The sequence below is a fragment of the Theropithecus gelada genome, chromosome 14 (assembly GCF_003255815.1).
Source record: "Theropithecus gelada isolate Dixy chromosome 14, Tgel_1.0, whole genome shotgun sequence".
Lineage (NCBI taxonomy): Eukaryota > Metazoa > Chordata > Mammalia > Primates > Cercopithecidae > Theropithecus > Theropithecus gelada.
The window spans coordinates 112,022,419-112,037,594 of record NC_037682.1 but is presented as its reverse complement, the minus strand read 5'-3'; the positions used below and the strand labels follow the sequence as shown (position 1 = coordinate 112,037,594).

The 15,176-nt window shown below is 41.0% G+C and overlaps 1 protein-coding gene across 3 annotated transcripts in view; it reads right to left on the bottom strand.

Moving 5' to 3' along the window:
• Window positions 1–10,510: 10,510 nt before the first annotated feature.
• Window positions 10,511–15,176, bottom strand: part of ARHGEF12 (Rho guanine nucleotide exchange factor 12) — a 148,826-nt gene continuing 144,160 nt past the window's right edge. For all 3 annotated transcript variants that reach the window (XM_025356038.1, XM_025356037.1, XM_025356039.1), the window contains 2 exons: window positions 15,057–15,126; window positions 10,511–14,497 (listed from right to left, as the gene is read on the bottom strand). In XM_025356038.1, the coding sequence (XP_025211823.1) occupies window positions 14,487–14,497; window positions 15,057–15,126 (81 nt within the window). In that variant the 3' untranslated portion in view covers window positions 10,511–14,486. The remainder of the gene's footprint in view (window positions 14,498–15,056; window positions 15,127–15,176) is intronic.

Below are 15,176 nucleotides of genomic sequence, written 5' to 3'. Positions count from 1 at the left end.
TTGAAGAAAAAAACCAAACCATACATTTTCACAGCTCATCCCAACTGTCCTTGCCATATGTTCCTGTACGCAGTAGACTTTTTGGACTATGAGGAAATCAAAAAACAAAGTGTAGCAACTGGCCAGGCATGGTGGCTCACACCTGTAATCCCAGCACTTTGGGAGGCTGAGGCTGGAGGATCACTTGAGGTCAGGAGTTCAAGACCAGCTGGTCAATATGGCAAAACCCCATCTCTACTAAAAATACAAAAATTAGCCGGATGTGGTGGTGCATGCCTGTAATCCCAGCTACTTGGGAAGTTGAGGCAGGAGAATCGCTTGAACCCAGGAAGTGGAGGTTGCAGTGAGCTGAGATCTTGCCACTGCACAGCCTGGGTGACAGAGGGAGACTCTGTTTCAAAAACAAACAACAGACAAATCAAAGTGTAGCAACTGACCTCTTATGAGATATTTTATATTATAAGTGGCAGGCAAGAAATAAAAGACTAAATTCCAAATCTTTTCATTACTCAATATCCATGAACACCCTCCCCTCTCCCCAGTCCCTGGCAACCACTAATCTACTTTCTATGAATTTTCTTATTCTACACATTTCATATAAAGGAATCATACAATATGTGACCATATAACTGGGGACTGCCTTCTCCACCTAGCAGAAAGTTTTCAAGATTCAGTGTGTCGCATGTTATCTGTACTTTATTTCTGTTCTAAGGGCAAATAATATTCCCCTATATGAATATACCACATTTGGTTTACCCAATCAGTTGACAGACTCTAAAGTACTTTCAATTCTGAGATTTTATGACACAGATGTTATGCACACAATTATGGATTATGTCCAGCATGAATGACTCGACTCGATTTAGCTCTGGAACTGTATTTGCCACATCTTGCTAGACATCTGTAAGTTGAGACAACACTGCTACCTAAAACTCAACATGGCCAAAATTACACTGATTTTCCCCTCAAAGCCTATCTCTGCTCTATGCCTTGCAGTTAACCAATCTCTTTGGTTCACAGAAAGTCTTTTTTTTTTTTTTTTTTTTAAGACAGGGTCTTGCCCTGCAGCCCAGGCTGGAGTGCAGGGGTGCGATCTGGGCTCACTGCAAGCTCTGCCTCCTGGGTTCATGCCATTCTCCTGCCTCAGCCTCCCGAGTAGCTGGGACTACAGGCGCCCGCCACCACACCCGGCTAATTTTTTTTGTATTTTTAGTAGAGGCGGGGTTTCACTGTGTTAGTCAGGATGGTCTCGATCTCCTGACCTTGTGATCCTCCCGCCTCGGCCTCCCAAAGTGCTGGAATTACAGGCGTGAGCCACCACGCCCGGCCAAGTCTTTTGTTTTTTAAAGTCCTCCCTTTCCTGCATGCTACATATTAACTTATATGCTAACATTTATAATTTCTACCTCAACTACACCATTTCTCCCCTTTCTGTTCCTACTTTACCAAATGTAAGCCTCTTGTTCAGATATTATATCACTCCGCTAGTCTTCCTGCCTCCCAACTCTCCTTTGCCTACTCTATTCTACTTTAATGTAATTCAGTTGCTGAGTTAATCTCTTTAATGTTTAGTTATGTTCAAGTCATTCCCAAGATCAAACACCTTGAATGGAATGCAACCTTCTCAGAATTTCTACCCCTTAGTCCAGTGTAGAGAACTGCAATTTAGGGAGGGAGAAAAGCAGAAAACTAATATTCATGTACTTGTCACTATTAGGCTGTAAACACCTTTAAGTACGAAACTATTTCTGCAGCCAGGTAAAAAAGACAAAGCTTTGGTGGAAGACAGACCTTATCTTGAATCCTAGCTGTGCCACTGGGAACATCATAATCACTGCTAGCTTCAGTTACCGCCTGTGTAAAAATGGAGAAAAACCACTTACCTTATGAGGTTTTTGTGAAGACAGGAGTCACGTATGTAGTGTACAGCACCTGACACATAGTTTGTACTCATTAAGTTGTAGCTAATATTTTTATTTTTTATTTTTTTTGGTTGCTGGGCTGGCGTGCAGATCATGGGTCACTGCAAACTCTGCCTCCTGGGCTCAAGTGATCCTCCCACTTCAGCCTCCCAAGTAGCTGGGACTACAGGCACACATCACCTCACCTAGCTAATTTTTCTATTTTTTTGTAAGATGATGTTTCACCATGTTGCCCAAACTGGTCTTGAACTCTTGGGCTCCAGTGACAAGTGATCCACCCTCCTCAGCCTACCAAAGTGCTAGGATTACAGGCGTGAGCCACCATGTCTGGCCAGCCATTACTTTTTTTTTTTTTTTTTTTGAGACAGAGTCTTGCTCTGTTGCCCAGGCTGGAGTGCAGTGGCGTGATCTCGGCTCACTGCAACCTCTGCCTCTCGGGTCCAAGCGATTCCCCTGCGTCAGCCTCCCGAGTTGCTGGGACTACAGGCGCCTGCCACCACACTCAGCTACTTTTTTGTACTTTAGTAGAAACAGGGTTTCACCCTGTTGGCCAGGATGGTCTCCATCTCCTGACCTCGTGATCCGCCCGCCTTGGCCTCCCAAAGTGCTGGGATTATAGGCGTGAGCCACCATGCCTGGCCAGCTATTACTTTTAATACTCATCTTGGAAGTTTCTGAAGTACATTTCGGACTAAGGGAAAAGCAAAGGTGGAGTCAGGGCCTGGAATGTGAGGTGGGGATACTCGAAGGAGCCTAAGCCTTACTGGGGAAGAGGGCTCACAATGGACAGTAGAGGGAAATAAAGCTGGCCAAATTACGAACATCTCCGAAACAAAGCAGAGTTTAATCTCAATACAGCAGTAACCATAGCCATTGCAGGTTCTTGGGCAGGCAAGTGGCATAATGAAAGGAATGTTTTGGGGCAAACCTGGTGGGTAGCCATTTGTGACAGGCTGATGAGCGAAGGCAGCGATCTATGCAGGTGTTTTAGACATGGAGCTGTGCCACAAGATAACCTGCTACAGTGGAAACAGAGCAAGGGGTAAATCAGAGACATTTTGAAAGAAAAAAAATCATAGCACCAAGTGACAAATACTGTAAACGAGCCTAACATCCACCTTCCTTTCCCTAAGGCCTATGATTCATTTTTTTCCTCAAACTATCTTCAAACACCCTGCTCTGCTGCAAAGCTTTCTGAAACAAAGCTGGGAATAAGTTAACCAATTAATCAATCAACTCTATAGTCACGGCTGCCAAGCTGTTCTGGCCCTAGATAGAAAGATTCCTGCATTTAATCTGCCTCGGTATGCCCAGCCTTAATTGCATGTCAGATCAGTACATCTTTGAAGAGAGAGGAAGAAAAGAGTTGAGAATGTAAGTTAATCATAACGCATGTTTAAAGATGCAGAACCGGCTGGGCGCCATGGCTCACGCCTGTGAGCTTTGGGAGGGCCCAGGCAGGCAGATAGCTTGAGGTCAGGAGTTTGAGACCAGCCTGGCCAACGTGGTGAAACCCAGTGTCTACTACAAATATAAAAATTAGCTGGGCATGGTGGCACGTGCCTCTAGTCCCAGCTACTCAGGAGACTTAGGCAGGAGAATTGCTTGAACCTGGAGGCAGAGGTTGCAGTAAGCCAAGATTGCACCGCTACACGCTAGCCTGGGCAACAGAGCGACACTCTCTCTAGAGAAGAAAAGAAAAAAAAGAAAAGAAAAGAGAGAGAGAAGGAAGGGAGGGAGGGAGGGAGAGAAACAGAACCTTCCCCAAACACTCCTATTAGAATGCCAATACCCCCACCAGAAGTAAACATTAGGCTCTGTAGGTATTGCAGGTAAATATCACTGACTGTCCCACCAGGATTTATCCCAAAGAGGCCAATTTCCAAAAGGAAAAGAAAAAAAAAAAAAACAGTAGAGAAGATTTGAGTCTTTTACTCTCAGTAGGTGGCAAGCCATAGAAACAGTTTTGTCTAATCTCCTTTCCTGTCACTTGAAGTGTTGGTTTGTAAATATTTGATTGCATGAAAGCATCAAGTTATCTGGGACTTATTCTCACTGGCTGGAACAGTTTCTCTGGTGGAGCATTTGCTTGCTATACTATCTGGTTAGCTCATATTCTGGGGACTCGACTTCTACAAAGTCTCCAAATTTCGTAAGCCTTTCAGAACAGGCCATTACTCAGGACATGAGCTGAAGCGGAGATAAGACCTCCAGTGTCTCCTCAGCCAATGCTCAGCAAGTCTTCTTGGAGCCAGGAAAGTCGGATCTTCTTCCACAAAAGCCTCCAGTTGTTGTAAACTGGCAGTGAGACCATGATGAAAGAAGAGATGAAACTGTTTTATCAGACTGCAGGTAACAGTCAACTAAAGTAAGCTGTCAAAATAAAGATACTTCAAAGAACAGGAGAAAAAGAATTTTCCAGGGACAGATTTCAGTGGGTGACATTAAAATTACACTCTAGTTGGGTGCAGTGGCTCACACCTGTAATCCCAACACTTTGGGAGGCTGAGATGGGAAGACTGGCCTGGTGGCGTATCCCTGCAGTTCCAGTTACTGAGGAGGCTGAGGTGGGAGGATGGCTTGAGCCCAGGAGGTCGAGTCTGCAGTGAGTCATGTTTGTGCCACTGCACTTCTAGCCTCAGTGACAGAACAAGACCCTGTCACAAAAATAAAATAAACAAATGAAAGAACACTGTTATCGGGAGCCACACAGAAGGTCGGGAAAGATGGAGCTTACCTGAGAATACCTAAGCAAGCCAGCGAGCAAGCTCTGGCTCTATTTTCCTGTGCTGTCAATTTCACATTCAGAGTTGAAGGGGCCTTGGAGAGAATTGTCATCCAACTTCCTCAGTGTAAGACGAGAACACTGAGCCCAGATAAGTAAATGACTTGTTGTAGGTTAGATAACCAGCTGATATCAGCACAGAGACTAGAAGGAACTCAGTTTAGTTTGGTCTTGCTTCCCTGGTATGTACGGGCCTCTCCCTATGCATAGGAGGGGAAGGCAGAGAGGAATCCCAGAAATCCTGTCATATGCTAGACTTTAGGCCATGATGTCTGGTGCTGTTTCTATAGAAAAGGTTTCAAAGTGCTATTATGATTCGAATATGAAAATCACTTATGCTCTTTAGTTCAGGAGACGTGGTGATCGATGCATGTTTTAGTAAGACAAAACACAAACTCTCACTAAATAACCACAATATAACTCAGATCTCCATTAAGACTTAAAAGAAAGTAAGCAGCTTATATATTTGAATACAGATGTTTCAAAACTATGAAGATCTAGCTTTAGATGGAAGATAAACCAAGTAGTATTAGCACATTGCATATGGGAGCCTGCAGCAAGATGAAAACCACTACAGGTATACATAATCACTGAAAAGTTTCTGGAACATCTACCATTCCACTTCACCCCTTTACAACAGTAGTCCCAAAACATCACAAGTCCAATACATAGGTTTCTCTAAAACCAAGGCTCTCACTAAATCAAATGTAATCAAAAGGGTATCTTTTTCTTTACACTTAAAAGAACAATCAGGCTAAACAAGTGTATTATTACAGAGGTCAGTAACTTTTTTTTTTTTTTAATGGGGCTCGATGCAGTGGCTCACACCTGTAATTTCAGCATGCTGGGAAGCGGAGCTGGGAGAATCATTGGAGGACAGAAGTTCCAGACTAGCCTGGGTGACATAGTGAGACCCTGTCTCTAAAAAAAACTGAAAAGTTAGCCAGGCATGGTGGCACGTGCCTGTATTCCCAGCTACTCGGGAGACAGAGGCAGGATTACTTAAGCCCAGAAGTGCAAGGCTGAGGTGAGCTATGACTGCACCACTGCACACCAGCCTGGGTGACAGAGAGAAACCCTGTCTCTAAAAAATAAAAAGAACACACATATACTCACCCCTAAGAGTCTAGGGTTTAGACACACCAAAACCATAATATTACAGGAAATATGGCTGTATTAGCAAGCGAGATACCTACATATTCTTGCCTATTTTTCTCTTCTCCTATTTTAAGTACTTAAGATCCTGAAATGGGGCTGGGCGCGGTGGCTCACGCCTGTAATCTCAGCACTTTGGGAGGCCGAGGTGGGCGGATCACGAGGTCAGGAGATCGAGACCATCCTGGCTAACATGGTGAAACCCCGTCTCTACTAAAAATACAAAAAATTAGCCGGGCTTCGTAGCAGGCGCCTGTAGTCCCAGCTACTCTGGAGGCTGAGGCAGGAGAATGGCGTGAACCTAGGAGGCGGGGTTTGCAGTGAGCTGAGATCGCGCCACTGCACTCCAGCCTGGGTGACAGAGAGAGACTCCGTCTCAAAAAAAAAAAATTCTGAAATGGAAAATAAAAAACGAAAAATGTTGGGGAGATACCAGCCTCATGCCTAGTAATTTCTCATTTAATCCTCACAACTGTTAGGTTGGATATTATTTAATTCAATTTATAGATGAGAAAATGGAAACAGAGAGGGTAACTCACTCAAGGCCACACAGCAAGTAAGTAGAAGAGTTGAAACTGAATCCAGATCATCTAAGTTCAGGTTCTTTTCACTACACCAACAGTTCTCAAAGTGTGGTCTGCAAACCTTAACTCCCAGGGATTCAAAACTATTGTCATAGGCTGGGCGCAGTGGCTCATGCCTGTAATCCTGGCATTTGGAGGCTCAGGCAGGAGGATGGCTTGAAGTTAAGAGTTGGGAGGCCAGCCTGAGCAACACACTAAGACCCCATTTCTACAAAAAATAATTTTAAAAAAATTATCTGGGCATGGTGGCATGCACCTGTAGTCCCAGCTACTAAGGAGGCTGAGATGGGAGGATCCCTTGAGCCCAGGAGTTTAAGGCTGTAGTGAGCTATAACTGCACCACTGCACTTCAGCCTGGATGACAGAGCAAGAACAGAGACAGACTGAAAAAAAGAAAAAAGAAAAAACAACAACAAAACAACAAAAAAACAAACTCAAACCCCAAAACTTTTCATAAAATTACTGAGACACCATATGCCTTTTCACCATGTTGACAATTGCACTGATGGTGCAAAATCAATAGAGGGTGAAGCTGTTGGTGGCTTAGCAGGAATCAAAGTTATACCAAATTTCATTAACACTGTATTTGTCACTGCTGCAGACTTGCAACAGACACTGCCAGTTTCACTTAAGAATGTCCTTGACGAAGCAGTAAATTTTAATAATTTTATGAAATCTCAACCCTCGAGTACACATCTTTTTAATATTTTGTGTGGAAAAAAGTTAAGTATGCATGAAGCAACCCTGCCGCATACCACAGTACCATGGTTGTGGCTGAAGGAAAAGTAGTAGCTACTTTTTTTTTTTTTTTTTTTTGAGATGGAGTCTCACTCTGACGCCAGACTGGAGTGCAGTGGCGTGATCTTGGCTCACTGCAACCTCCACCTCCCGAGTTCAAGCGATTCCCCTGCCTCAGCCTCCTGAGTAGCTGTGACTACAGGCACGTGCCACCATGCTCGGTTAATTTTGTATTTTAGTAGAGATGGGATTTCACCATGTTGGCCAGGATGGTCTCGATCGCCTGACCTCGTGATCCGCCCACCTTAGCATCCCAAAGTCCTGGGATTACAGACATGAGCCACCACGCCCGACCTTTTTTTTTTTTTTTTTTTTTTAATGGAAGACCATTTTAACATGAAAGAATGACTGGTAAGCAATTGCCATTCAGCTTGAATATTTGGCAATTATCTTCTCACTCAAAAATGAAAAAAAGTGAGCCTGTCATTTCAAGGAAAACTGTATTTGTTGCCAATGATAAAATTCAAGATTCCAAGGAAAAATTAGAATTTTGTGAAATTTGCATTTGCCATGGGACTTTTCTGAGATCAGTTGTGATATTAACAAATGTGACTTTTTGATATTATTATATAAAGAAAAGTGTCAATATTTGGAAGAACTCCATAATTCGGCAAACCAGTATTTTCCAAATGACCAATACAGGATATTACAAAATCATGCATGGGTAAAAGATACCACTCTTCACATAAAGTGTAAAATGGATCAGTGGATTTTTTAGTTTAACAGAGTACAAAAACTTCCTTGATATGATTTCAGATTCCACACTGCAGCTATCTTTGAAGGAACTATCACTTGCCAAGTTTTGTAGTAGTATCAGAGAAGAATATCCATAATTATCTGAAAAGGTTATTCAAATATTTCTCCATTTAAAAAATATGTATCCATGTGAAGCTGGATTTTCTTTATATACTTCAACATATCACCACAGGGCTGGACACAGTGGCTCACCTGAGGTCAGGAGTTCGAGAAAAGCCTGGCTGATGTGGCGAAACCCCGTTTCATGCTGAGGCAGGATAATCGCTTGAACCCAGGTGGTGGCGGTTGCAGTGAGCTGAGATTGCACCAGTGCACTCCAGCCTGGGTGACAGAGCGAGACTCCGTCTCAAAAAAAAAAAAAAACATGAAAGACTGTGTGCAGATGCATACATGAGAATCCAGCTGTCTTCTATTATGCCAGTCATTAAAGAGATTTCAAAAACTACATAAACCTCAATTTTTTAATTGTGGAAAATAGTGATTTTTCATAAAAATGTGATTTATGTTCACATGTAATTTGGTTTACTATTTTTAAATAAATTCATTTTTCTCATTTATCATATTTTCTTTTAAATTTCTAATATAGTAACTATTGATAGATATAATCCACATGAATACAAGCTTCTCCATAAAGTCTTTCATAATTTTTAAGAGTGTCAAGTGGTCCTGGCCAGGTGTGGTGGCTCATACTTATAATCCCACCACTTTGGGAAGGTGAGGCTTGCTTGAGTCCAGGAGTTTGAGACCAGCCTGGGCAACATGGAGAAATGTCATCTCTACAAAAAAATAAAAAATAAATTAGCCAGGCCTGGCGGTGCACACCTTTGGTCCCAGATATTTGGAAGCCTGAAAAGGGAGGGTCACTTGAGTCCAGGAGGTCAAGGCTGCATGAGCCATGTTAGTGCCACTGCACTCCAGCCTGGGTGACAGAGCAAGACCCTGTCTCAAACAACAACAACACAAAAAAACCAGATATATATTTTTAAAAAGTGGTCATGAGATCAAAAAGATTGAAAAGTGCTGCATTATGTCATGCTATTTGCCTTTAATATTTAAAATAATGATAGTAGAAAAAAATGTCTTTGTACAGATGCCTCCCTAAAAGTTTCTAAAAGATTACCAAAATGTATCGTAATGTGTTTTTGATTAGCATGTGTTCAGGCAGCCACAACCCTCTGATCACATGTACAAAGAAAAAGATCCCTTAAAATAAAATGGCTTAAATTACAGGTTGGTCCAAAAGCACTCTCATCAATTGAGGGGGAAAATCTAGAAAGAGAGCTCTACATACCTTAAATGATTTCAAACCAAGGCCTCTGCTGATGCTTAGGGAAGGATGATGTCTCACTAGTAAAAATAAGTGGCAAAACAAACATATTCCCTGACAGCTAAGGTTGAAGAAGTGTTTCCAATTAGTAACAAGAATTATCCTCGACATTATAGAGAAAATGGGAAACACCTACATTCAGCTACTTATCTGTCATGTTTTATGACATTTGTCATAAAACATCAAGAAGATAACAAGTTCAATTAAAAGGCAATTTTTAATCAGGATAGATCCTCTTATATTTGAAGTTGGTATTAAACCTTTGGTAAACCAGTCATTTAGCTTGAAAGAGGGCAGTAAAAAATAGAAGTAGCTGCTCACATGCAAATACAGAGTTTTATCATCTCCATTCCCAGGAGATGGCTATCAAAGAGCAAGTGGGATGGTATGGGTATCTCTTTGTTGCACCTGATATACATATATAGAGTTTGTAAACAAAGCCAGGAGTAGAAACAGGTTAATTTCTGCAAAGTACATTTGAATAGTCTTAATTTTTAAAATGTTTAACTAAAAGATGGTATAAACTACTAAGCATTTTATTATGCTTATTAGCTCCATCAGCCAAATGTGCCCCTGAATGACTGAAAACTAAGATATCCCAAGAATAAGTCAAATTACAAGTATATTTCAAAACCAAAATACAGAAAGTGCCCAAAGCAAGCAAGCCTTCTGAGCTAAAATGATGCTGGTAAAAGCACAGAAATGTTGGTATGTGAAGAAGCCCAGCACTGGGGACAGGAATAAGAGAGACATATGTTTCAATTAGGGTAGGATTAAAACCAAAGTTATCTTCAAGTGAGTCATAAAAGCTGGCCTATTAACCTCACTGAACTTTATAGTTAAAATAGCAAATTTTGTTATATATATTTCACAATTAAAAATCAATAATGTAATATACCGAAACCCATCTGATTATACACTTTAAATGGATGAATTATATGATATGTGAATATCTCAATAAAGCTGTTAAAAAAACAACAAACCTGCCCCATATGCTAGGGCAAGCCCACCTGCCAGCACTGTCATGAAGGTTTAGCCGTGTTGCTAGCGATGCTCCAATAAGCAGGAAGATGTCTGACAGTCACTGGCAGTAAAATTAATTACAGGCTCCTCGACTCCTCAACTTTTCTAATACAACTTGGACAAGACAAATCAACCAGAATACAAATAAAAAGTCACATACTTGGTTCCTTTAAGCTTATTTAATATTTGAACTCTTATTTTCTATTTTCCCAGACCCCAGAAAACAGAAAGTTTTTAGATGACCAATATTTTGTTCCAGAAACATACAGCCTTATCAGCTAATTCATAAAAGAGCTATTTTACAAAGGTACATCTGGATAATTAGAACAATAAAGTCTTTTAGGCATTTCAAAATGTGATCAGTAAAAATACATGATTATTAATAAAGTTTTTTTTAAAGATAGTTCCAGGTATTTTTTAAAAGCAATTTCTGTTAAAGAGTACATGATTGTATGGTGAACAAGGAAAATAAAATGTTCTAGTAGGAAGAGGCTTATTAAAAATAACCAACAGTGTGCATATTACAGTTACCATTTTTGGAGTATATCTGCTTAGCAGTTGGCACCTGGAAATGGCGGGGAAGGCTTCCTTCTAGGAGGAACTTTTTTTCCTACCAATTTATTATCAAAACCCTCAATACCAGTGGGAAAGGCGTAAGGAACAAGGCAAAAGGAACTCTTGAGGAAAGAAAAATTTTGCAGATGACTGAAAAGTGGTGGAAATGTCAGGAAAAAAATGATTTATAAAACAAAAATTGTAATATAAGGGGGAAAAACTAGCCATTAGGAAGCTGACTGTAAGGTCCTGCTAATTTTGTATTTTGAGGTCCTATGCACACAGTTCTCAATGGTGCCCTCTGTGACATACAGGGAAGGAAATATTGACCAAAGCTCTAGTAACTCAAAACCATACATTGACTTCAGAGAAGAAAGCTTCCACTTTGAAATATGGAAGCCCCAATGTATTACACCAAATTTACTAACATCAAAGAGGAAAAAAAGATGCCAGTAAAAGACAATTCACAGGAAGCATAATTGCTTTCCTTAGCTTCTAAAAATAATTTTTAAACGGACTTCTCTATTACCACAGTAGATCCTCCCTCCTACCCCAAAACCAAATAACAACAAAAACTTTTTAAAAAGGGGATTCATCCTTCCTAACAGTCATTAGAAGTTGCTGTGGGAAAAAAGAAAGCCAAAAAGCTTATGAAATATACCTCCCATGCAATATAATATAATATAATACATAGTTACAATTTCGGTTCTAGAAGTCAATATAATTCAAGCAGTCCAAGTTAGGTGATTTTAAAGTATGCAAAATATATAGCTTAGAAGGTAGTAATCACGATGTTAAATTACAGCACTTTGGGGGCTCGCTGATTTGCCTTGATTAACTGTTCTCTGAAAAGGAAGGAGACACTCTACATGCAATTTGCCACTTCACAGCGAAGGAGCCATTAAGCCCACAGAAGACAGCACAGTGTCACAGCAGGTCACTTCCACAGCTAAAATGCAGCCTGCTTGCTCTGGGAAGGTAGCTTTCTTGGTACACCACCCTTGTGCCCTTTAGCAGGGAAGTAGATTTCAACTTCTAGTCACGTCCCTTAGAGAAAACTCCTTTGATGATGACCAGTCTCACTCAAAGACAGGCTGCATATCTAATTCCATCATCCTGAAGGGAAGATGTCATAACCAAAGCCAAATGGATGTGATTATAATGACCAAAATGAAATGGAAGGCGTGGGAGGCCAAGTTGGGAGGGAGAAGAGAAGTTAGGTTGATAAGATAAAAAGAAAATTCAAAAATTATGAGATATTTTCAGAATTAGACTTCATCTTGGGGCTTTGTTTGAAAATCTAGATATGAATTTATTTGAAAGTACTAGAGCTATGGTCAAAGTATTTTTCCAGTTAGTCCTGTTAAGAGTTCCAAGGAGAAACTGAACTGCAGGGAAAGCAAATAATTACTAAGGACAAGATACTGGCTGAACTAGAGAAACTGAAACTTTGCTAACCTACAAGCTTCTTAATTGAGTGCTAGAGAATTACATAATTACCCTGTAGTGTGTGAAGTTAGGAGGAAAGTTTTTATATTTACTTTTTTCCTGATTAATTGCCCCCCCCATGGTGTTAGTGTCAAGTGGCTACAGGTGTAACCCTTTTAATTGAGAATGACATTATTTCTAGCAGCACAATGTAACCATTTGGTTTTTACTTGTTCCTCCTAAGACATACAGAAAGTTCCAAATCCCAAGCTTCATTTATATATTAGCTTCTGCTTCTAAAATTTTTAATCCCATTCTGAGTTAAATTATACTTGGCTTATGACTAAAAATATAATTCCAATTTATAGATGAGGTCTAAAGATCCAAGTTGATCTACCTAAAAACACAGATCAGTTTAGGACAGAAACAGAAATCTGGACATAGATAAATAAACTTGCTAAGTCGTAGTGGTGTTTATAAAAGTAGATGGGCATCCCTTACCATTTGTGGTGAAAAAATAATCTTTGGGCTGCAGGGAAGCATTAAAATTACATCCTGGCAACCCACAGAGTTCAGAGGGCACCAATGAAAGATGTGAGCAATGGATGAACTCCTTGTTTATTAACAGAATTTACAGACTTCATTTTAGTTGGCAAAAATACTTCAAAACATATATACCTAATGCACAAGGAAAACCAAAGAAAGTCAATATGATTGAAGGAGTTCTCAAATTACGATTCTGAAACATCCTCTGTAGGGTGCTGCTAATGCTACTGTTCATCCTAGAGCAGGCAGTTACCAACACCTTGCCTGCAGTGTCCAGTGTATGTGATGGTCTGCAATTTTTAAGGTCAATCATGGCCCAGTGTGGAAAGAGCTGTAGCAGTGAAGTCAGAGGAAGTGCTTCTGGAGCTGGTGCGAGCAGTTCTGCCTTCACCATATCTTTCTCCACTCCACCCTTGGCTCTCCTTTTGACTCAGGGCCCTTTGGCACCATCAGTGCAAAAATTAGAGTCAAACCTCCAGGTACTAAAATTTTACTGGCCTTATAATCAGCAGTACCCGTGGCTAATGATAGCCATGATTCAACTCAGTAGTGATTCAGTTAGATAACCTTCCCAAACTCTTTACCCACTCCCATCCCACCCCTTCCTTAGCAACTCCCACCCCTGCCACTATCCGAAGCATTTCCATGTTTTTACTTCCTGCTCAATCTGCAGGGACAGTTTTACACAAGTGCCAATGTCTAATGTATAATTATAAAAATGAAATGATACCAAGAATAACAAATTTATAGTCAAGAAAATAAAATTTGCTTTCCTCTCCCACCCAAATCCCAACCCTCAATAGAAAAGACGACAATGGAAGAAAACACACCCATTTTCAAGTGCCTGCTATTTAGTACATTGAGGATTCCTGTTAATTGTGGTTGATCCCAGCTACAGAGAAGAGGTGCTTGCCTCAGGGTGGGAGGAAGCCCATCCACTCTCTGACCACACCACCTGGGCATATAAGAGCCACAGGGCATAGCACACCTTTGAGGTGACCCTCAGAGAAGCAGCCTACCGGACAGCAGGGAGCTTGGAATACAGTTTAGTGAAGCAAGGTGCTTCTCCCTTCCCCTTCTCACTTCCTTCTCTTCTTCACCTCTCTACCCAACTTGCGCATACCCCATCCTGAACTCTTTGCTTCAGGAGCAGTCGATCCTTGGGTGTACTAAAGACAAAGGGCTAAAACTCTCACTACTCAATTAAAACAAAACAAGGCAAATAAAAATTAAAATGTGCTTTCAAATACGGAATGAAGTCAAATAAATACATCTGATTTTCTCTTTTTCTTAAATCTAAGTACAATTTCATATCCTACACCCAAAGCTCTATACATTTGGTTTTTATTCTGAATCAAAATGAATTTCCGATAGTGAGGAGAGTAGAGTGAGGGAATGGATGTTCCCTCACTAACAGATTAGTGCAGCTGCCACACTGTGAAGAACTAGTCCCACTCTGGGCACCTTGGGACATGGCTAATCCCAGGTGGTTCACAGGCAGATCCTCTGTCACACTCTCTCTGCATCCACACTGGAGCCAGGATGTGGTGAGACATGGCCGATACTCCAAATCCAACAACCTGCAGTCACCTCCAGGACATGCGGCTCTAACTTTTATCTGAGAAGAATAAAGAGACATGGAAGTGATATTAAGAAAAAGAATATATTAACATTGCAAAGAATACCCATGACATCTGTGGGTGTGGTTCAATCTTTGTTTCTGAATCAGCATGTAAGCAGATGAATACAAACTGCTGCATGGAACACAGATCCATCTGCAGTCAGGGGAGACACCAGCCACACTGTCAGCAGAGGCAAGTGCACCAACATCAGATGAGGCCAAATCCTCCACACTAGGGAGTCACAGCAGCACCAGTAAGCCTCACACGGAATCTGTGATTTACCAGGCTTCCCACCGCTCTGCCTTCTGCTTTGAAAAGGTGAAAAAAGAGAGAAGAGAGGATGGTATGGGAACTAACAACTGCAGTTCCTCTTAGAGAAGAGTAGAGTTAGCAGGCATGAGCTTCCGCTTGATATATGATGTTTAGAAACAGGCAGTTCTTAAAAGACAGAAAAGAAATGGAATCTCAGAAGGTTTTCATTTCAAAGGATGATAAGTCATTTCATTCAGTGAAGGATGATTAGTCTAGAGTGGGGAACCCATAACTTTTACATACCTGAGTGCTTGTCTGTGAGGGCTGATCCAGCCAGCCTTTGGCAAAGAATGGTGTAACTTTCCTCCACCTTCTGTGAAATAAAACCCATAGGTTTTTTTATTCAAACATCATGAAAACAAA